Source organism: Ischnura elegans, chromosome 8, assembly GCF_921293095.1.
Source record: "Ischnura elegans chromosome 8, ioIscEleg1.1, whole genome shotgun sequence".
In the NCBI taxonomy this organism is placed as follows: Eukaryota; Metazoa; Arthropoda; class Insecta; order Odonata; family Coenagrionidae; genus Ischnura; species Ischnura elegans.
Window position 1 is genome coordinate 107,443,246 of NC_060253.1, and position 23,094 is coordinate 107,466,339.

Consider the following 23,094-nt stretch of genomic DNA (forward strand, 5'->3'; position numbering starts at 1 on the left):
TCTGCAGGCAGTAATACTGTATCATGGAGACGTCAAAACCTGAATAGTTGGAACCCGTAGAATAATTGGTTTTTCTGCTTGAGAGTTTGAAAGGACCAAATATTACATGACTCATTTACGTTGTATGTTATCTTTATTATAGCTGTGAAAATTACTATACTCAGGGCTCTCCCTTGTAATTTGGATACATATATCACTTAAATGGTCAACATATTACTTGGGGTTAATTAATTTCAACTGTGCCTATGGAACTATTGAAGACAAATTAATTTTCATTCATCTCCTACTTCTGACAATAACCATCAACGATCCTCATAATATTTTGCTTCTTACATTAGGCTAGACATTCATCATAGAAAATTGGAGTAGAATATATTGTAGTATGCATTGCTGTATTGCCTAGTTCAGAAATTATCATACTCGACTCGTCACTCGCAAGTAATTTTTAACTCGACTCAAGATCAAGAAGTGCTACTCAGACTTCCCTATTATCTTCCGAAGGAGAAAATTCAGACTAGGGAGCCTGTGACAGGTATATGGTTAAGATAGAGTGATGCATTTGGAAAAGTACCCTAAGTTACCAAACACTATTGCAAGTAGCAAACACTATTGAAGCTGAAGTGAAAGCTTATTTATCAGAGATGAATGTAACACCAAATTCCTACCCTGGGAAATACTGGAAGACTTGTATATCGTACCCAAGGCAGAAAGTATTAGCAAAAATGTTTCTTGCCATGCCGCCATCCACTGTGTTCAGTGAAAGACTTTTTAGTTCGGCAGGAAAAATATGTGATGTAAAACGCAACAGGCTTTATCCTGACAGAGTGAAGATGCTTTGCTTTCTGAGTAAAAATTTAAAGTCTGTAAAGGAGACTAATTTTGTGAGACATTATTGATAATGATAAGATATGAAATAATTCAATAAAAAAATAGATATTAAAGGAGATACTTTTATTTTAAATTTAAACATGAGAGCCAATATTCTAAAGTAATACCTTTGAGGTAAAACCAATTTTCAGGTATGTTCTGTTTTGAAATTTAGGTATTATATTTTAATTACATAGTGATGATATGAAAGATGCTTTTGTCAACTGATTCTTTCAAGGAGTAATAATTTTTCTTGTTGCCTGGAATTAAGTGATATTTTTCATGGAGCCCTTGGCATCAGAATCGATGGAATCGGTATCGGTAGAATCGGAATCGAAATGTCAGAATCGGAATCGGAATCGATAAAATTTTGGAATCGACCCATCACTAATATTAATATAATAAATATGCAAATAGTAATTAATAATTAAGCGGTGATTGATGGCAAAGACGGTAAGATGACGGGCTATTACTATTAATATTAATATCAATTAATATGTGCAAAGCTAAGCCCTGATGATAGTTTAAAAATAAACTGAAACATTGGCTAAAACTTTTTTGCATCACATACATTGACCTACACTCCGAGAACTATTTTACCATGAATTGAACGAGGTCAACATTAGAAGAAAAATTATTATTATTATTATTTGAGTTTATGCACTTTCTCAGTTGATTAAAACCAGCTGGAAATATTCACCTATCCCAAGGTCAATTTAGGATTAGGCTCGGATGTTAAGGGAGAGAATTCACCCCATCCTACTCTGTCCGATCATGCCCGACCCAGGAATCTTCTCACGATCTGGCAGGTCTGTATTAAAACAGCTTTTTGCCCGAGGTTAATCAGTTTTTTTTTTAATTTCCAAGTCTTCGACTTCTTTTTTGAATTTTTCAGACAAGACTCCCTCCTTATTATTATTATTTTATTATTATTTTCCTTTTTTCCTCTTCCTCGGACAATACGACAGGTGTCCAGGATGACTGATTTTTGTATTTTTGGTAGAGTTTTCTCCAAGTTTAGCTTTTTTAGCTGGTGTAGAACTTCGCACGGTGTGATTCCTGTTGTTGTTATCACTATTGGGCATATATTATTATATTATTATTACTTACACATTACAAATACTTAGGTATAACCATTGATCAGTATTTGAAATTTGATAGACACATAGTTAAAATGAACAGTAAACTAAGGAAAATTAATTATCAGATGTATCAAATTAATACCCTAGTTCCAAAGAAAACAAAGATTATGATATATCACGCACTGGTTGAATCAATACTACGCTACGGAATTACCATTTGGGGAAGTACTTCACAATACTATCAGGACACTCTGTTAAAAACTCAAAAAAATACTCAAATTAATTCACTCAGGGATTGAATCAACAACAAACCATAAAAATGCAGGTATTTCCCTCAAGGGTTCTCCTGATCATAATAAATCTTTGTATGAAGAACTCGGTATACTAAAGGTTACTGACCTGTACATTTATGTGTGAGTAATTAATAATTATTTCAACAATACATTAAAGATTCACAAAGATTACAAACACTCCATGGAAATGAGAAATCTTACTCATTACTATGTACCGAAATATAATAACAACTATGGTAAAGGTGTAATGAATATTAAAATCCCAATGGCAATAAACGAGTTACCAGATTACTTGAAGAGAATAAAAACTATTAGGGAATTAAAAAGTAAACTAAAAAAGCACCTACTGGAGAGATCGTAAAACGGTTGTCTTATTATTTCTTAGATATGTTTTTGAGTGTCATAATGTAATACTACTCTGTGGCTAGGGAATTTATGAATACGTTAATGCTCATATGTATGTTGGGGTATATGTATATTGTCTGTGTGTTAACACTTAATAAATGTTTTTGTAAAAGTAAAGATAATAATGGAACCTGCTGATAAGCTTAATGCTTAGCGGGACCATTAAAATGCAAAAATAATGTAGCTTTCATTCAAATGTAAATATTTAAAAAACTTGAATGTTTTATTGGAATATATACTTAATTGAATTGAATTATATAATGACAATATCTTTTTTTAGATAATATTTTATATATTGTAACTTTTTTTAAATTTTGTAATATGCTAAGCAATATGACTACTTATTTGAATGGCTGTTAACGAATGGTTAATATTTGATAGGTATGGAACTATTGTATGAAAAATATCTACTGACTGCATCTTTCACAAGGCTTTGATCTCTGCTGCAAGTTCTGCATATTTGTTAATTTTGGTGGATTGTGCTCTCTGTACATTATGGTTTAAGGGAATTGTCACGTCTATGAGGGTAGTGTGCCGTTTTATTTTGTCTATTATAACTATGTCCGGTCTATTGTTTTTAATTGCTTATTATTATTATCCTCCTTATTATTATTATTTTGTTCTTTAATTTTCTTCAGTTTTCACTGAGTAGCTTTAGTGTTAAGAGCACGGGTTCTCACCATGGTAACTCTTGAATTGGGTTGAGAAATTTTCTCGTGATATGACAGGTTGAAATTATTACAGCCTTTTGCAGTTTGATGTATGTATTTGGATGGAGGTTGAGTATTTTGAAACTATTTTGTATATGTTTTGGAATGATACCGGTAGCTGAGATGACAATTGGAGCTATATAAACCTGTTCCATATTCCATATTCTTTTTATTTCTATTGCCAATTCTTGGTACTTGTTAATTTTTCCTGTAATTGTCTTTTCGATGTTATGCGACAGTGGGACGGCAATATCAACTATGTAGCAAGTTCTATATTTCTTGTCAATCAACACTATATCTGGTCTATTATTAACTATAGTTTTATCTGTTTGAATAGGCAGATCGTAATAGATTTTAAATGCGCCGTTTTCAAGCACTGTTTCAGGGTGGTACACATAATATGGGGTCTTAGTATCTATTAACTTGTGTTGGTAGGCAAGTTTTTGGTGGATAATTTTTGCAACTTGATTATGTCTACTTAAATATTCTGTATTAGCTAGCATCTTACAGCCAGATATAATGTGCTGGATTGTTTCAGGTACTTGAAAACACCTTCTACATTTGTCACCTGTTATGCTTTTATCACCAAGGATGTACTTTGCATAATTTTTAGTGCGGATAACCTGGTCTTGTATTGCAAGCATGAACCCTTCGGTTTCTTCATAAAGTTCACCCAATGACAACCATTTGTTTGATGAGATTTTATCAACATATGGTTGATTGAGGTCATTGATGTGTCGTCCATGTAATTCCTTCTGGGCCCATACTTCTACCTTTCTATTTAATAGAACAGCTCCTATGGTGGTTGCTTCATCGGTCGTGCCATTTTTTAGATTTAATGGTGTTAATTTGTTGTCGGCATATACTATTGATTTGTGAAGCATCGAACTGTTTGATTTATCGTAGAAGAAATGTTTTAGTCCTTGAATTTGGTTTTTGAGGAGCTGTTGTAAATCTATTAACCCTCTACCTCCCATATAGCGGGGTAGCGTTAGCCTTTCTATTGCAGCCTTTGTGTGATGTAAATTAAATTTTGTGAATGATGTACGTATTGATCTTTCTATGCCTGCTATTTCGGTTTTGGTCCAGTCAATCACTCCAAATGTATACGTCAACACAGGTACCGCAAACGTATTGATGGCTTTGATTACATTTCGTGCATTTAATTCTGTTTTAAGGATGGATGTTAGTCTTCTATGGAATTCAGTTGTTAATTCCTTCTTGATCTGTTTATGTTGTATTGATTTTGCTTGCAGGAATCCAAGGTATTTGTAGTTTTCATTTGCTTCCATAGATATTATTGACTCGTCATTTGTAACATTGAAGTTACCATGCTTGACTTTACCTTTTTCTATGTGAAGCAATCTGCATTTATCCAATCCGAATTGCATGTTTATATCAGCGGAGAACCTACTTGTGACATCCAAAAGGTACTTGAGCTGTATTTCATTTGAGGCATAGATTTTAATATCGTCCATATATAGAAGGTGAGACAAAGTAAAACTGGTGTTTGTACTATTTTTTATTTTGTATCCATGTTTAGTGCTATTGAGGGCATTTGATAATGGGTTCAACGCCAGGCAAAACCAAAGTGGACTCAATGAGTCTCCTTGGAATAAACCCCGTCGTATGTCAATGGTTGGTGGTTGTATGTCAATGGTTGGTGTTATAAAGCCTTGACCCGATATATTGACCATTAGGGCTGTTTTCCACTTTGCCATAGTTGCTTCTAAAAACTTATTATTATTATTATTATTGCCGATTTTTTTCAGGTACAAATAATGTCTGGAGCTGGAAAGCGCAGCAGGATTAATGCAGGCACAGGACAGAGATACTTTTACATCGTCATTACCGTGATAACCTTCATGGGTTGTTCCTCAGGAAAAGCGGTGATTGATGGCGAAGACGGCAAGATGACGGGCTATCATTGTGAAGCTGATCCCAGGTGCCTCTGTTTCAGAGCGAGGGATCACAGAAATTCCGTCATCGTCTGCGAAGACAAGGTTCTGTTACGCCGAATGGTGGACCCGAGAGCGCTGGTATTCTACGAAATGGAATGCATGGGGAAAACAGAGGTGGACCCATATCAATACCTTTCCATGATGCTATTCGCCAGCTTCTCGGCGCCTCCCAATGTGTGCACAAACAGGGCCCGTTTGGATGTGTCAAACTGCTCAGCGCCGTCCCCTGCTCTATCGGCCCTATTCCGAGCTGGGAATAGAGGTTCCATCGGTGGCTGGAGAGATCTTCCCCTCGAAATACTAAAAATACATTGCAAAGAGTCCGAAAATGTCCACCTTTCCAAGCTGCATTGGAGTGGCCTCGAACAACTGAAGAAACTTACACTCGTCTGTCCAAAGTTGTCGGAGGTAGACGAGGACCTTCTCGTCGGGATGTCAAAACGGCTGGAATGCCTTAAAATCACGGAAACGGAAGTGCGAGATTTGCCAGAAAGATTTTTCACGGATATGGAATCGATGAAGACGTTAGATCTGCGGCGAAATAAGCTAAAATCACTTAGACGTAGTTTTCTGAGCGGCATGCGGAATTTAGAGATTCTCGATCTTGGTGAAAACGTGATAGAAAGCATTGACGATGATATTTTTCTCCAAACGGAGAGGTTGACTTGTATCCAACTGGCAAAAAACCTACTCAAAGCATTGCCAACAAGTTTATGCAGCCTTGGAAAACTTGAAACTCTGTATGCAGAGTATAATAGGATCAGCTTCATCCCTCAAGATTGTTTAAACAGTCTTCCAACCCTGTCTCAAATTTACCTTAACGATAACAAACTTTTAACCTTGGGGTTTGCATCGGAAAGGACAGCGCACACCAACAACAAAGTATTGAGTTCTGGTGAAACGTTGCTTAACTCACCTTCAACGCCTGAGCAATCTGGAAACTTAAACAAGCCTTGGATCGGCATGTCTTTCATCGAGTATCTTCGTCTAGACAATAACTCCTTATCGTCACTGCCGTATGAAGCCTTCTACAGAATGGACGGACTTAAAGAATTGAGTATTTCCAGCAACAGAATTACTTATTTGCCTGAAAACATCTTTTCCCGAAACAAAATTCTAACCGTACTCCTGGCTTCGAACAATCTCTTCATCAACATTCCGGCGACACTGTTAAGAAACAACACCAGACTAAGAAAACTGGACCTGTCCCACAATTTCATCGAGACGCTAGACTCGGATTTCTTCAGCGATTCCACGTCATTATGCTACATACACATCAACAACAACAGGTTTGCTAACTCGTAGTTTCCCTAGATATCCGGGTTGAGTCGAGTCGAGTGATACGGTTACGGAGCTGTCATGTCGATCCCAGTTAGAAAATTTTGCCGAAAGGAAAGAGAATCATGAAATTTCAGTAATAACATCGTTTTTAAAGTCGGATCATCGCTCTAATGCCTTGGCCTGTTTATTCCACCTCACTGTCTATGCAGCAGTCAGCCACAATAGCTATCGACGAGGGCGCCCATTACCTTTTGGTCAGCCACGGTGGCCTATCCGGCGGCGTATTCGTATAAATAAAGGAGAGATTTGGAAAAACTTTATTTCCTTTTCCTGACCTCCATATGTAATATAAAAATTGAATCTTGGAGTGTAGGTCTTTCAACTGAATCGTAAATTTTGCCGACAAATCCGTTTATTTACAAACCATTATGCAGGCTTAGAATGAAATTAAGCATATAATTTTGATACGCAGGCATGTTAAAGGGTTACATCAATGTTTCTCATTATGGTAATATAATAAAAAAGAAACATTCACTTGTAAATTAACAAAAAAGAATTGATCATAGTCTGATTATTTAAAATTTTATATAATTTTTTTTGCCATGTTTATTTATGGCAACCAAGGTTCATAGTTACCTGTAAATTTTGGTTAATGAAATAACAAAATATGCTTAAATTGTCAATGTCGATTTAATATTACAACTATTTTTGGTTTTGGAAATATATAACATGTCTTAAAATAATGTTATTGTTAAATTATTTTCAATGTCTGAAATAGAAATAGTTTCATTTTTTTCTCGACTCGTTTGTCTCGACGGGTGTTGAGAAATCTCGAAGGGGCGAGACTTCTCGACACCAGATTCAAGATTTCCAGAGATTCGTACCAGAGTAACGGTAATTACCGTACTCGACACGATGCTCAATTCCAGACCAAGATACACTAATCGCTAGAGATACGTGGAAATGGCTCTTTCATTTTCATTTTATCGCACTTTCAATAACAGTTTATCGCATTTTGTAGTGTCTTTTTTATTTTCATAATAAGATAGATGACGATAAAATGTTGTGAAACACAGTTACATGACAAAATACAGAATATTTTAAATAATTATGTTGTAGAACAATAATAAATTAAGGAATAAGACATGTAGTGGCGGAGGTGTAGCTTGCCCGCGCCCACTTGTAGTTCGCGGCCACGTAGACTCCCAGCCAACTAGCAGCTGGCCAGTCGCTCAAATGCTTTAAGCGGTGAGTGTCGGAGAAGCATTTAAACTGCGCTCGGCCCAAAATGTACGAATTTTACCGTCGAAAAGGCAAATTTGCGTAAAAATATCATAAAAGTCTAGTCATCGCATTTATTTGCGCACATCGCATCTATATCGCATTTGCGATCTTCACGCATGTCCACTCATCGCACATCCAGGGGATTTAATATCGCTGTATACGTAGCAGTCAACCACTGTAGTCATCGACGTGGGCGCCGGTAACGTTTTAGTCATCCGCGGAGGCTTTCCGTCTACCGACCTGTCGGTGTATTCGGAGTAATCTGAGTGGACCGCCTCTCGCTCATGATTTCTTTTGCAAACTGTTTTTACCCTTGCGCACTTTGTTTATTTAAACGCCGAGAGAATGGCAACGATTGTTAAGGTTCCTGGAAGAGAGGAGGGAAAGATGTAACTCTAAGGATTTCGCGGACAATGTCGATTCTTTCCCATTTTAAGATAATTACCATCAACGCTCCTCATCACCATTTAAATCAGGCTTAGGATTCGGAATATTAATTTCACAACGGGATTCTTTAGCCCTTAACCAGTGACGTGCAATTCTTGTCACACACTACCAGTGACATGCGGTCTGGGAGACCGCAATAAAACAAAAATTCGTAAAACATTTCAAAGTCATTTATATTTCTTACTTTACTGTTTCTTTGACTTCTCAACAATTATAGAATTTTTACTTAATATTATGCATTCCAAATATGAACCAACTTTTTCAATAAAAATTGTTATTTCAAACAGGATCAAAAAAAAGATATCAAAAACACTAGAATTATTAGTTTAATTATGGTACTTTTTTAATGAAGTACTTAATTATCCACGTTATGCAATGCTTCCTTAAAAATTATTAATCATATTCATATTCTTGAAAAATCACTAGGAATTGTTCTTAGCAACTTTTTGATTCATTTCCACCAGCAGTACGTTTATTGGCTTTTCATATTTAGTGACGTGAGGCCTCACAGACCGCTACTCAAGTTCAGTTGCAAATTTTCAGAAATAAATATTAAGAACGTTAAATGTTAAGAGTCCTCTATACACAAAGTTATGACGCTCAAGGGGATATTTTGTAATATCAATTTTTAAATTTTTCATGATTTTAGAAACGCAGCGGTCTCTCAGACAGTACGTCACCGGTAAGAGAGAATGGTAACGATTGCTAAGGCTTCTGGAAGAAAGGAGGGAAAGATGTAGCTTTAAGGTTTTCGCGGACAATCCCGATTCTACCCCGTTTTGATATGATTACCACCAATGCTTGTCATTAACAATGAAATCAGACTTAGGATTCGGAATATTAACTTCACAACGGGATTCTTTAAATAAGAACACATTGGAGGCTGTTTTTCCTTTTCCAGAAAATACCAAACTCGACTCGATACTCAACTCGAGATGAAAATGTGCTTCTCGCAAAACCCTAATTTTTAGAATTAGCTGATATGTGGAAATACATGGATAAATAAATTTTAACACTGTGCGTGCCATGGGCGTAATATTACGTCCTGCTAATCCTTCTCAGGATTGCCATGGCCGTAATATTGCGTCTATCTATTTTATTGACTTTGTTTGCGTGAAGCTGTAATGTTTCGCCGATGGTACTTCCCCAGTTTACTGCTTAGTGGTTCTGTTATTTCAAAAAACAGCTGCTCGATGGAAAAGCAGTTCTTTTAATGTCTTGAAGACGAAAAGTCCTCTGTAGCTACCGGCACCCTTATCTTAGCCCACTTTGTGTGAAAATTCTTTGGAGGAAACAACCGTTCGTGGAGGGTGCAGTGACCCTTTTTGTCATCCAGGATTTTGAATGATGTGCTTGGAACATTGCTTTTGTGTTGAACATGGTTTAAGTAGTTAAAACTGAGCGTAAAAAAACTATTATGCAATTTATGGCGGTACATCATTTGTTGCAACTTTTTTATTTTTCAAAATCATTAGGTTTTCATTATTAAAATATATGTTTAAAAGTTAGCAATAAATGTTATTCAACTCATTCATAAAGAAGAGCAAGGTCCAATTTTATTGAAATACACATCGATATAAATATATTTTTGATGCTAAAAATAAAAAATACGAATTTATTAAAAGTGGCTGGATGTCTCAGTAGGGCTTTAAGATTAGCGGGCGGCACTCAAAGTGTTAATATTTCTTTACAGGATCCGCCATTTGCCAGACAAGATATTTAAGCCATTCGAAGCACAGTGGATGGGATGCGAAGAATTCGTTCTCGACTTGAGCGGAAATCGCCTGGAGGATGTACCGCAATTGTCGCTTCCGCGGTTGACACACCTGAACCTATCCGAAAATCACCTGACTTTGATCAAACCCTACATGTTAACGCAAACACCTCGTCTACAGGAACTCAACCTGTCCCACAACCTTATTCAGACCATAGCAAATCCATTGGAACTTGACGAATATGGAGTTCTCTTTAGCAAGTATTTGGACAACTTGCAAGTCATCGACCTATCATCAAACCGATTGACGGTTTATCCAAGCATTTCGCCCGTCCTGATAACCTTAAAACACCTCAACCTCAGCAGTAACTATATCACAGAGTTTGCGTTTAAACCTGAAATGCGAAGGCCATTTTTTATTGATACCTCATTGGAGACCTTTGACATGTCTCGAAACCGTTTAAGGTCGGTTGAATTCTTCGATCATTGGCTCTGGAAATCTGGAAAAATGAAGCACGTGGACCTCTCCTACAACCTCATTGACCTGGGGGAATGCAGCGAGTATATGCATAGAAAAAGGTTTGTGTGGGGCTGCTTGTCACCCCTACATAAACTGGCAGCATTGGAGGTGAGAAACTTTGGAGTACTCCCCATTCTTTCCCCATGCTTATTTTCAGTTGTTATTCACCCATTACCCTACATGTCTTAACCAGAATATTTTTAAAATCCCTCTCTGTGTCTGATACGACGGCTATGTAATTGGAAAATCTAAGCATACTCATTTTTTCTCCTTGGATATTCACTCCTGAGGCCTTTTCTTTGATTTCATTAATGGCTTTCTCGATGTAAACGTTGAAAATTACTGGTGATGTAGCCAAGCCTTGTCTCACCCCTTTTCTAATTATTGCTTCCACACAGCTGGGCCCTGTTTTATCACCGCTACTTGGTTTTCGTGTGAACTCTGGAAGGTTCTCCTGTCATTGTAAAGATTTTCAATTTATTTCAGGATTCCAATCATTTTGTTCCAATCCACGTTGCCAAATGCTTTCTCTAAGTCCACGAATGAAGCCAACGAGTGGGGCTTAGCGGATAAATGATATCCAATGGGTCTGCATAGAGAAGGCCCGACGTCATCCCACAGAGAGCTGATTTCTGTTTCCACTTTGGTCTCTTTTTCGAGAAACTTTGGAGTATTCCCCATTATAAAAATAAATCTTTTAACCTGAAAAGAGCTAAACAAAAGTTAAACAAGTGAACTCAAGGGAAATATATAGGGGTTCCGATTGTAACGGCTTTGCTAGAGTGTTTTGGATGGATACCTCTTAAGCGTTTGCAGTCAAATGTTCCCATTTGGGAATACCTTTATTTAAAATTCATGAAAATAATATTTTGTCTGTGATTACTGTTACAGTTTTTTCTGTAATTGAGCATGGATTTAAAAAAATGAATTGCGTGACTAGTGCATGCATTGATCGTTGATTTATGCATTTTCAAAATTGATTATTTTCTTCGCCCCTATTAGTGAGTACGCGGTTTATTCCACATTATTCCCCCACTCTCGCTCTCCCTTAACAAATGCCTATCAATGCAACGTAATAATATAATTAGATTTTCTTTTTCCTCTTATCTTGAACTCACTTAATTAATGATAAAATAATTCTTGGAGTATAGGTCATATAAATAATGCAAAAAATTTGTTAGCCAACGTTTCACTTTATTTGAAACCTTCGTCAGGGCTTACATTTGCTCATATTTGTTTATAATAATCGTTGGCTGACAACTTTTTGCATTATATATATGACCTAAAATCCAGGAATTATTTTACCAATAATAATATGTTAAACTTAGTTTTTTTTTGGCAAGTTTGCATTTATTTTTCAAGCAATAGCGGAATTTTATGATGTGTCCCCATTTGGAAATATTCTTGAAAACGCATTTGAAAAGTTTTGTCCTGATTTGCTTTCATGATATCAATCACTGAATTGTAGAATAAAAATATATCCAAAAAATTTCAAAAATCTGTGGGTACGTTAGTTTGGTCTTCAAAGTCTTAAATTGAGAAGTGCCATGAGTAGGTTAGGTGGGTTTTGCAAAATCTTTACATAAGAGCGAGGTTGGAAGAAAATAGGTCTAAAACTGGACAGTGGACTTACCTTGCTAATTAGGAGAGAAAGAGAGAAAGAACGATCATGAATTCAAAATGCTGTTAAAAATATAGAAAACAGAAATTTTGAAAAAATCCTTCCTACATAGAGGAATAAAGGAGTGGAATAACGTATATGAACATATTTTAAGATACTCCCCGCAAATGCGAAAACGTTTAGGAAAGAGTTCTCATCAATTCTTGGTTGATAACTTAGATTGGATATTATTGCTGGTTTGAAATTGGGCTCATGTTAATTTGTCAATTGCACGATATTAAAATTAAAGTACTAATTTTACTATGGGTGTCTTTCAGTTTCTTATAATGCTGTAAGATGAGATGACTTGTTATTCATAATTTACATATTATTTTGTTTTAGAAATCCCAGTTTAGACGAATATTAATAGTCAATTTTAACCTCAATTGGAAAAGGCCAGATTGGCGGCCATGCGATGCCACTCCACGTGACTTCACAGAGGCCCAGACGTCACACGGGCTTTTCCCAGCATTCATGCTTAGTCTTCGCGTGTAATAAACTTGTCTTCTGTCATCACCATCATCATCATCACCATTTAAATATTATCATCATTATCACTGGCTAACAATCCTAAGATTTGTTTGACGAAGTTTTCCACTCAATTCTCCTATCAGCGTAACTATTCCCACCAATGCATTTCTTCTCCTTCACATCCTTCTTTACTTGTTCCATTTATTTCATTGGAAGTCTTCCTTTTCCGTTCTTGCCATCCACTTGTCCTACGACCATTGTCTTCATCAGACAATCATATCTCAAGATGTGGCCTGTAAGGTTTTTCCGTCATCTTACTGAGGTTCTCATTAGGATACGCCTCTCTCCTTCTCTTCTTAGGACTTCCATATGTCAAACTCGGTTGATCCTCCTTCGGTTCATCATTCTTCTGTATCAACGCATTTCAAAGGCGTCTATCCTTACTTTCTCCGCTGCTGTCATTGTCCATGCTTCATTCTCGTACAGGAGTGTACTTCAAACGTTAGTACTTATAAATTGTTTCTTTATTTCCACATTTAAGTTTCCCGCTGTAAGCAGGTCTCTTTTTTGGTGGCCTGCTATCTTAGCTTTGGCTTTTCTGCTGATAATTTCTTTCTTGCTTCTCCAGTCACTGGTGATCTTCTTCCCCAAATTAAACTTTTCATCCACCACTCCAATACAACATCCACTGATTTCTTAAGTTAATAATTTTTACAGATCACATTATCATGTTAATAAAATACGTTCAACAATCCTAAACATACTTATTTCCCCCTGAAACTCGTATCAAATTGTGCATCAGCGACACGGGTGTTCACTTCTCTAAACCCGTGTACATACGAAATGGGTGACAACACAATTAGAGGTCGACTTGAGGATCTCCTTTTGTAACATTCGTGATGATATCTTTTAAATTTAATTGCAGGTCATCATACTATCCCACAATCAAATTGCCTTTATACCCATGGAGTTTCAGCACTATCTGCCAAACTTACGTTTTGTCGATCTAAGCCACAACAAAATCAAACAACTGTGGTACGGCGATCTTCTTTTCACCAGGGCCCGGGACATCATGGACCTCGCATTGTTTCGGACGAAAGAGTTTGGAGAATCAATGCCGGATGCCTTCCTCATTCATTTTTCAGGCTCGAAAAATCTGACAATCGACGTCAGGCACAACTCCATTGCTTCTCTGCAACTCCCAGACGACAAGGTAATGTAACATATTGCATGAATGTTATAATAGCATTCTGCCGATTAAATTAGGTCTACCACTTAGGAGTAAGTACTTAAAAAGCATTCTTGGATCCTCTCTCTTCTTTAAGCACATGCCTTTTCTCTTCAGAATACGCACTTTCATTTTACCTAAATATCCTATAGTTTTCCTTCCTCTCCCTCGTTTACCGAACATTCTTCCCTCTATAACACTGTTTTCAACATCCTCTACCCATCCGTACTGCTTCCATCCATACCATCTGTCTCCTCCGTATCTCGTTAAGAAGCTTCCTCTATTCACCCACCATGTCCAGCACTTCTTCGTTCCTCTTCCTCTCCGTCCACTTTAACCCCGCCCTCCCCTGGCTGGTCAGATACCTATCCTCACAGGAAAAACCCTCGTCCCAAATCAAGGCTGCCCCTTTCCCCCTTACCCCCCCCCTCTCACTATTCCATTCCATGCTTAACCCTCACCCCCTCCCTCTCAACCAGTCCTTTTCCTTTCCGATAGATGTCCTCACTGTCACTTGTGTACTTTGTGTATAAATGTATGATGCACGCAAGATCAGTCACCTGACGATGTAACCAAGTTACGAAACCCGGGTCGTGCCCATAATTAAATAATAGTGAACCTTAAAAAGTTTTTATTTCTTTATTTCCAATATGGAGAGGTTTTACAAAGTAAAGCCTGAAGTTATTAATTATACTGAAGAGGTTATGTTATCGCCCGTGTCCTTTTCTCCCTCTCAGATCGGTGTAGTGATCCCCGGCTGTGACATTGACAGCAAGTTTTCCCGTGTCAAATTACTTCTGGGACACAACCCTTTCGTGTGCGACTGTGAGGTCTTCAAGCTCCTGCGGTACGCCTCCAAGGAAATACGGCCAATGTCGGCGTTGGAGAGACACGATGGACACTTGCTTGTAGTGCCAGCGGTCATTGACATACAGGACCTTCACTGCTCGTAAGCCTCTACGTATTACAGTATAATCTGGTTATAAAGTCGTCGAGGGCCCACACAATTATTTTCGCTATATTGTAATGACTGTGTGTTAATCTGTGTATCATTAATATTATGTGCATGACGAAGGGTCAGATATTTTCAATGCGCATGGTATGTTTTTGTCCCAAGGTGCGAGACGATCCTTTGAGCACATTACTGTCGTCTTGTCACCATATTCGCCGAAGGCAACGGTTCCCGCCCATAAATTTGGTCATCGGTCGTGGAGGCATATGTGGTCAGCGTCTCCTCGACCAGTCGTAAGCGTTTAAATTTTCTGGACAAATGGTCGTTGTCTCGCTCACGAAGAAAAGTTGCTCACTTCTTATGATCGGGTCGAGTCAAGCCACCCTTCCCCTGGTCTTGGTAGTGTTGACCTGTGCCCTGACGCCACGAGCGCGCGAATTTGTGGCTGTCTGTGGGATCTGAACTTTATCGATGGATTTTTCTCTTTAATAGGATAATAGGGAAGTGCACTAGTGTTTCAAATGCACCAAACACATGTTTTAAATTAGAGTTCAGAATAACATAATGTCGTGAAACCACAGTTTAAATCCTAATAGTGAATACTTTATTCGAGATGACCGTCTGAAATATGGAAAAATTCAAAGGCCGCGAAAACGGGTGTCCATGTTGAATATTGGCCGTGACGTCACAAGGCAGTAGCAGAAGGCAGCTTCTACACCGTTTAGTTCTACCACTATTATTGCATAGAAAAATTACAGAATTTGAGGGTATCCGTTTTTTGCTGTCATAAAATATCTTCAGAATATATATGTGGCTGCTTCTCTTTCGAGTAAACGACTTCATCATTGCGTAATATATTAATATTCATTTACGTGTCAACTTCAAGTTTGGAAAGAGTAGTACGAATAGCACATTGAATCTTTAATAAATGCATGATGGCATTTATTTTTCGCTAGGTATATTTTGACACAATGCCGTTTATCATGCCAAAACTTTTTTTGTAAGAACCGAGTCAAACTAATAAACCTATTCCAGACGTTTGCTGCAAGACTTATTCGTTGCGTATGTATTCACGCCGGCCGGAACGTTCGCCCTTCGCAACTAGAATCATGGGATGTTAGCCTTATTTCCGAGCTGGCTGGTTGTTGCAATGGTTCGCTGTCCAGGATGGGTTCAAGAAAAGATAATCTTGGTTGGGAGAAGGAAAATTCCAACGAATTATAAATGGTATACCAAACTTTGATGTATTTATGGTTACTGAATAAGGAGGACAGGTTCAACGCTCCATAGAAATGCGAGACGTAAGGCTAACAAGGGAAACCGCGTACCTTGCTCCATCTTTTTCAATTAGGGCGTTAGTTAGGCTGTAATTAATTAATTTTCATGCGTTACTTTTTACAAGTTATATATATATATTTAAAATGTCAATCATTCCTATTGGGTCGGTTTGGGGTAGTGGTAGCGTGCACGATTCATAAGATAGATCTCATCAGAAGGACCATGATTCAAGACTGCTTCATGGCATTATTTTTTGTTGTTTTCATTGTGATCATACGGCATCAAGTTTATCATTAATTATAATTGCAGCAATCATTGACATAAGACAATTTTTTTATCATCATTATGGCGTTTAGGTATTTTTGCAGTGTCATTACAAACGCAGAGATTCGATGACTACAAGGGTAGTGTGCGCTAAAATGTTAATTTTTTCTTTGCTTATACTGACCAACTTCCACATTAAAAATGAAAACCACTCTTACAAGAGCACATACCATTAAAGGCTCGCGGCAAGCAACAATATGCGTACAGGCATAATTAATAAGAACACAAAGCGAATATAAAATGCCATATATCTCGAACACTTGTAATTCACATTACTCCAAAGGGAGTTTACTTACTCAGTACATACCTCAGTACCTTGTACTCAGTACCTACCAGTTTACCTCAGTAGCAGTGCTAAAAGAACCATTCTGAAATATAATTTCAACTAACAAATAGGATGAAATAAAAGTTGATAACCCTGGACCGGGCGCGCTGGCGTATAAAATACGTCAATCTTTGAAAACCAAAGATTTCGACATTGTACGTACATTCTGGGCTATAATGGTCTCGTGTATTCTTACAATGTACTTTGACTGCCTATATTGCGAGTTTTCAAAGTTCGAGGTATTGTAGCTAATTTTTTGGATCAGCAAGATGAACCCGTCACCAGTGGAGTACAAATTACGCCGCGCGACCTGCCGTGTACCTTTATATCTGTATCACCTATAAATGTACTAATTTCAACAAATAAAGATTAAATTTAACAAAAATCGTTTGTTATCATATATGCACATATCATGGGCAAAGTACGCATTTTGCCCGGTCGTGTAAAAAAACAGTCGCGCCATAATCCTTTAACCAAACTACTTTCAGTTTATAAATTACGTAGGTCTACGCGGAAGATGCTATATTTTGACTCAACACACTTCCTGATGTGACTGAGGTACCTATTAAGTAAATTATTATAATATAAATATCAATTTGATCTTACAATACCTTCAAATGATCTTCAAAACAGAATATCATCGATAGGTAAGAGTCAGGAGCAGCCTTGAACCATTTATTCCGTATAGCTTGTGCTTAAGGCACGGGAATGAATATCTTCTCCAGGCTTTTGTTTCGACGTCGAGATGAAATTTGGAACAAAAAATCATTTATAATTCTATTTTGAATTCATGTTTTCGGTACTAGACGACATTTTTAGGAAGCAAACTCCACCGATTCCCGGAAACTCTCGCCGCGCTAAAGAAGGCGACGGAATTCAGCGATACTCCACTGGTGACTACTGCCTTGTGACGTCACATCTCAATCAAGATGGAGGCACTGTGTTTCAGCGCAACATGAAATTTTCCGACTTTCAAAACGTTTTAAAGTGCATACCCCAGATGCAGAAAATAAAAGTGACTATACTAATGTTTCTTTTTTAGGCTAAACTTTCAAATTCAGCAATAAAAAAAAATTAGTGCACTTCCCTATCCTCCAAAATCTTTGGCACATTAATGGCTGATGCCGGGTTTCGCTAGTTAGTGGGCCCTTTTCACTTCTATGGCGTGTTAAGTGTATATTAAGATGTTTTACCCCATCCCATGACTTCCAACCCTATCCTACACCAGAGGCGTCGTCGGGCTCCTATCGCGGCGGCGCGTCTTTCCTTTTTCCTTCCCCTCCTCCCCCTCCCCGGGTGATCGGGCGTATAAGTCACGGACTTGGTTCCCGGCCCCGGTGCGTTGTATCGTCGAAGGGCTCCCCTGAGCCCTAATTCTCTTTGTCCGGTGTTGAAGTTTCCAACGATTTAATCGATGGATTTTTCTCTTTAATAGGATAATCCTCCAAAATCGTAGTCACATTAATGGCTGATGCGGGGTTTCGCTAGTAAGTGGGCCACTTGTATAGCGGGTTTCTAAGGTGTTTTACCCCGTCCCTCCCCTTCCAACCTTATCCCTATCCAAGAGGCGTTGCCTGACTCCTGTGGCGGCGGCGCCTCTTTCCTTTTCCCCTCCTCTCCTCCCCCTCCCCGGGTGATCGGGCGTATAAGTCTCGGACTTGGTTCCCGGCCCCGGTGCGTTGTATCCTTCAGAGGACTCATCTAGGAGTCCTGATCTCTTTGTCCGGTGGTGAGGAATCGCGAGTTTTCCATATCCCCTCGTATTTAAGTCGTGTACTCTACTAAGGGTTTCTCAGAGTGACACTTTACAAAAGTTATCTACCTAATTGATCTATGTCACGGGATAGTTAAAAAGTTACGATTTTACATGAAATACATACTTTAATGGGATTATTGGTGTATATAAAACTATTTTTGAGTAGTATTGTTGTGCTAAATATTTATATTTTTTGCCAATAAAGTCATCAAAATGATATGCAAACCGTAACAGTATATTTATAAAAATTCAAAACTGATAAATACGTCTTAATTAAGTCCTACTGCTGAAATAAATCTATTATTTGCATTTTTATAATTTAGATTATAATTTTCCGCATACATTACTAGTTAAACCTCTCATCCCTGGACTGTGTGAGCAATTTATTTGCCAAAATAGTAAAACATAGAATACCGCATTTACGCAAAATGTCCACTAATGTTTATGCTATTCTCTCCTCCCTCTTCATCCCTAATCTCACTACCCATAGGGTCACAGCTGATTTAAAACTTATTTATAAGATTCTCAATTCCACCATCGACTGCCCTGCATTGCTCTCTATTATCAATATTTAAGTTCCACCCCGCCCTACCCGTTCTCATCCCCTAATCCACCTGCCCATTCCTAGACTTTCAGTAGCTAAACGTTCGGTTTTCTACCGCATTTCCTCTGTGTTGAACTCACTCCCTCCGCACATCGACCCCTTTGCACTTCCATTGAAATCCTTCATGAGCCTCTCCCTATCCTATCCGTCACCGAAGTAGTCTGTACCTGAAGATTCTTGTCGTCCTTTTGTAAATGTAATTATAATTTCCACTTGTTGTATTGTGTCTTCGTCCTCCTATGTATTGTTACCTGGCCACCATAAAATAGCAACTATATGCTGTATTTGGTTCTCTTTCTTAAAAATAAAATTAAATTAAACTAAAATAATTAGTGTATTCGTAATTACAGGAAGCCAGACTCGATCAACGGGAAAGCGGTTGCAGATGTGGCGTCATGGGGTTATCATTGGCTGCCAGTAATAGGACTTTGTGGGAATCGCATTCAAGTTGAGTCAGTGTTGGGACACATAGCAACAAACACCACTGAAGTAGAAGCAATGGTTGAACCACCGACATAACACTAGTGGTTTCCGGCAGTGATTTCTTCAATATTGTGGACATTTTTGATGAATAAAATTTAATGGTTTTCCCACAGAATTACTCCATAACTTTCAGAACGTTTTCCTCAATCAGCAATTATTTGTTTCAGTTTTACAATACTAGCTTTTATCGGCGCGAAAAAAGGTATAACGCTAACTTTAGGCATATGTATGCAACTCTTCCGAAGCTTCATAGGGTCGTATAGCATGTGTCGTTATACTCATTGTTTATCCGTCTGCAACAATTAATCATTGAAAATTGTTTAAACTTCACAAAAAATTGTTTTGTGTTTGGGGGGAGGCGTTTGTGGGGTAAAAGCGTCCGTCGAAGCAACACTCCAGAACCGAAGATTAGCAACCAGTATATAAGGACCATGGCCACGAGTGTGGTTAACATTAAATTATATGTGGTAAGTATTATGTAAATTACTACTAATTACTAAATTACTCACATAATGTGGTAGCTATGTAATTATTGTTTAGTATTTCAAAAATACCATGAAAATATGAAAACAATAATATTTTGTGAAAAACTACTGGAAAGTTACTTGTTTAAAAGCAATTGTTCGTCAATTTATACCCGCGATAAAAGTCGAGTGTGCTGCCATCAAACGATAACATGACAACTCAGACATCAGTATATCGTTCTTAAATATTCTAAACAGGATTCTCCACTCCCATAGTTCCATTTATTCCCACCAGTCGCAATAAATAGAGGCGTTCCTATCGGTAGGATACAGGTAAACATACGTATTAGCCCGAAAGAAAGAGAAGCACTACGCGTTGAATGTAATCGTTTATTACTCAAACTCAAGCTAACCTAAGAACCTCTTATTTACATGCAATATTTCAGCTATCCGAGTATATCATCTGCGTATTTAAATCTACGTCCAATGGGAATTGCTGGTAAAAATATTGGAGTTTCCCAATTCAAAGGAATTGCATGTAAATTGATTTTTTGTCGCATTACATAAATTTACATTTAAATATGCAAGGGTGAATTTTGTTCTGTATTGGAAGGAATTGTTATGAAATAAAAATTATATTTTGGATTGAGAACAAAATTTTCCTGATTAATTTAAATATAATTTTTGGAGCAATCCGTGTGCTGTGTCAAAAATGCAATTCAAACGTATTTCGCTCATCTCTGTTGGCAATATCTATCGGCCAAAGTGACGCATGAATTTAATTAATATTTTCCTCCGAGTCCCTTCCCTAGTTACTCATGTCCCGCCAATACCATTTTCCTCCAGTAATTTCTTAAAACTACTCATCAGTATTACGAGAAAGATTACTCTGAATCGATACTTTGGCTCACGTTTCTCGGTCGTACTGCGTGTGGAAATATGTGATTCTCTCCCTTCGCAAGAAAAACTCTTCATTTGACAGCCTGAACTCCTAAATTTGACAGTGAAATCCAAAAGAGAGATTGGAGAATAATTTTTACTGCTTCACAGGGGGCAGAATCGGATTTTCCTTGCGCTCGTCATAACATGGTTCGAGTATACGAGTAAAAAAAGCTATGGAATAGTACAGGTTGCAAAATTTAAATTTCGCTTGATCGAAGAAGCCTCACAATCTAACCATTTCAATCGTAACATTATTTAAAAGTGCAAAAACAATTATACATGTTCATCATCATTATTATCACTGGTCAACAATCCTAAGATTGGTTTGACGCAGCTCTCGACTCAATTCTTCTATCCACTAATATTTCCACACCTACGTATTTCTTCTCTTTCACGTCCTTCTTTGCCTGTTCCATATATTTCATTCAAGGTCTTACTTTCCGTTCCTGCCATCTACTTGTCCCTCGACGATTGTCTTCATCAGGCCATCAGCACATGGCCTACAAGGCTGTTCGGTCATCTCGTCAAGGTATTCATGAGTCTTCTCTCCAAATCTATTTAAGGTTTCCTCATTACTAACACGGTTGATCCATTTGATCGTCATCATTCTTCTATAACACCACTTTTCGAAGGCCTATACCCTTGAATTCTCTACGCATACTGTAGCGTTGAAATTCTTAGGTAGTCGGATTCCACAATGTGGGCATTTAAACCGGGGACCAAATGGCAGCGCTGGTTCATGAGTCCCTTCGTTTGAGGCAGAGTGGGATGAGTAGCTCCGAAGAGATTTTCACTTTGAAGAAAATCACATGGAACAATATCACGTCTTAATGTGTTTTTATTTTAGTCGTGCAAAAAAAATGGCTTCTTCAGCGTATCTATTGGAAACGAATGACACTCTATATATGTGATTGCGGACGAAGTTTAAGAGAATTTTTGGGTTCACCAGCAAGTAAATAATTATTCCTTGTGAATTGCAGCGTGCAGCATATTGCCGCGGTCGCCCCAAAGGGGAAATCAAGGTTCATATTGTGATCTCACAATGGGCTCTTCCTCATCGGGTGCTTTATGCAGATGAGCTCACCCATTCCTGGACGATTACGAACGACACGTGCCCGCTTTGGTGCGAGTTATGTCACGCAGCAGTTCCACGAGCCCTTCGGGTGCCATGAGGGTGATCTCTTCTACTGCCTCGAATAATTGCGTAGAACGAGTGGTTATGCAAAATGTGGCGCAAGTTGACAACTAGCCACATAGCCGAGGAAGGGGGGAGGAAGGAAATGGGGCTTGGGGGGCTTCAGCAACCCCACCAAATGTCATATTAGCCCGAATAGCTCAGTCGGTAGTAGAGCATCTGGCTTTAACCATGTCTTAAGTCATTTTGGTAGCAGTCCGAAGACAACTAGGCTTTTAATTTAAGAGTTCAAGTCTCTGTCTGTGAGGGCGCAATTTTTTACCCTATAAAATTTGTCAATCCGATAGAATCGGGCCGAGGGCGTCAACTTTTAGCAGTTATAACGCGGGCACAGATAAGCGGTTAAAATAGATGCGGAGATGTGAGTGTATGGATTCAATAATATCTAGCGACATGGGTATGCTAAAGTAGTAATAAACCATAAATAAAGGAATAGATACAAGTTACGAATTCTGAATGCCCCATAAAACATAATGTGTAAGTGCCCGGATAGCTCAGTCGATACAGCATTAGGCTTAAAACCTAAGGGCCTAGGTTCAAGTCTCTGTCTGGGCGGAATTTTTCACCCTACAAAATTTTCCATTCCGACAGAATCGTATTTCCACATTCATTTGGAAAAATCCATTTAGACTAGACACAGCGAGACGCCCAAGATATCCTTTCCATTCATTATTCATAGCCTTTACGGAACACGCCGCCCGAGGCCCCGATATCGACGTGGCTAGCGCTGAAGTCTCGGCGAAAGGAAAACATTTTAGAATCAGTATAACTGGGGAGGAAATGAGAAAAACGAAAATCATTTTGAGTGAGCCCAAGGATTTGCGAGTGGTCAATGTGTCATGTGGTCG

The 23,094-nt window shown here is 38.1% G+C and overlaps 2 protein-coding genes across 2 annotated transcripts; both read left to right on the forward strand.

Moving 5' to 3' along the window:
* Positions 1-5,138: 5,138 nt before the first annotated feature.
* On the forward strand, positions 5,139-11,098 carry LOC124164477 (leucine-rich repeat-containing G-protein coupled receptor 5-like). The gene is made up of 3 exons (XM_046541807.1): positions 5,139-6,607; positions 10,024-10,672; positions 11,051-11,098. Exons 1-3 carry the CDS (start codon positions 5,139-5,141, stop codon positions 11,096-11,098), a joined length of 2,166 nt encoding a protein of 721 aa, XP_046397763.1.
* A 2,138-nt stretch (positions 11,099-13,236) lies between these two features.
* On the forward strand, positions 13,237-20,091 carry LOC124164105. Its single transcript, XM_046541277.1, has 3 exons — positions 13,237-13,908; positions 14,661-14,872; positions 19,513-20,091. Exons 1-3 carry the CDS (start codon positions 13,660-13,662, stop codon positions 19,679-19,681), a joined length of 630 nt encoding a protein of 209 aa, XP_046397233.1. The 5' UTR covers positions 13,237-13,659; the 3' UTR covers positions 19,682-20,091.
* Positions 20,092-23,094: the final 3,003 nt, after the last annotated feature.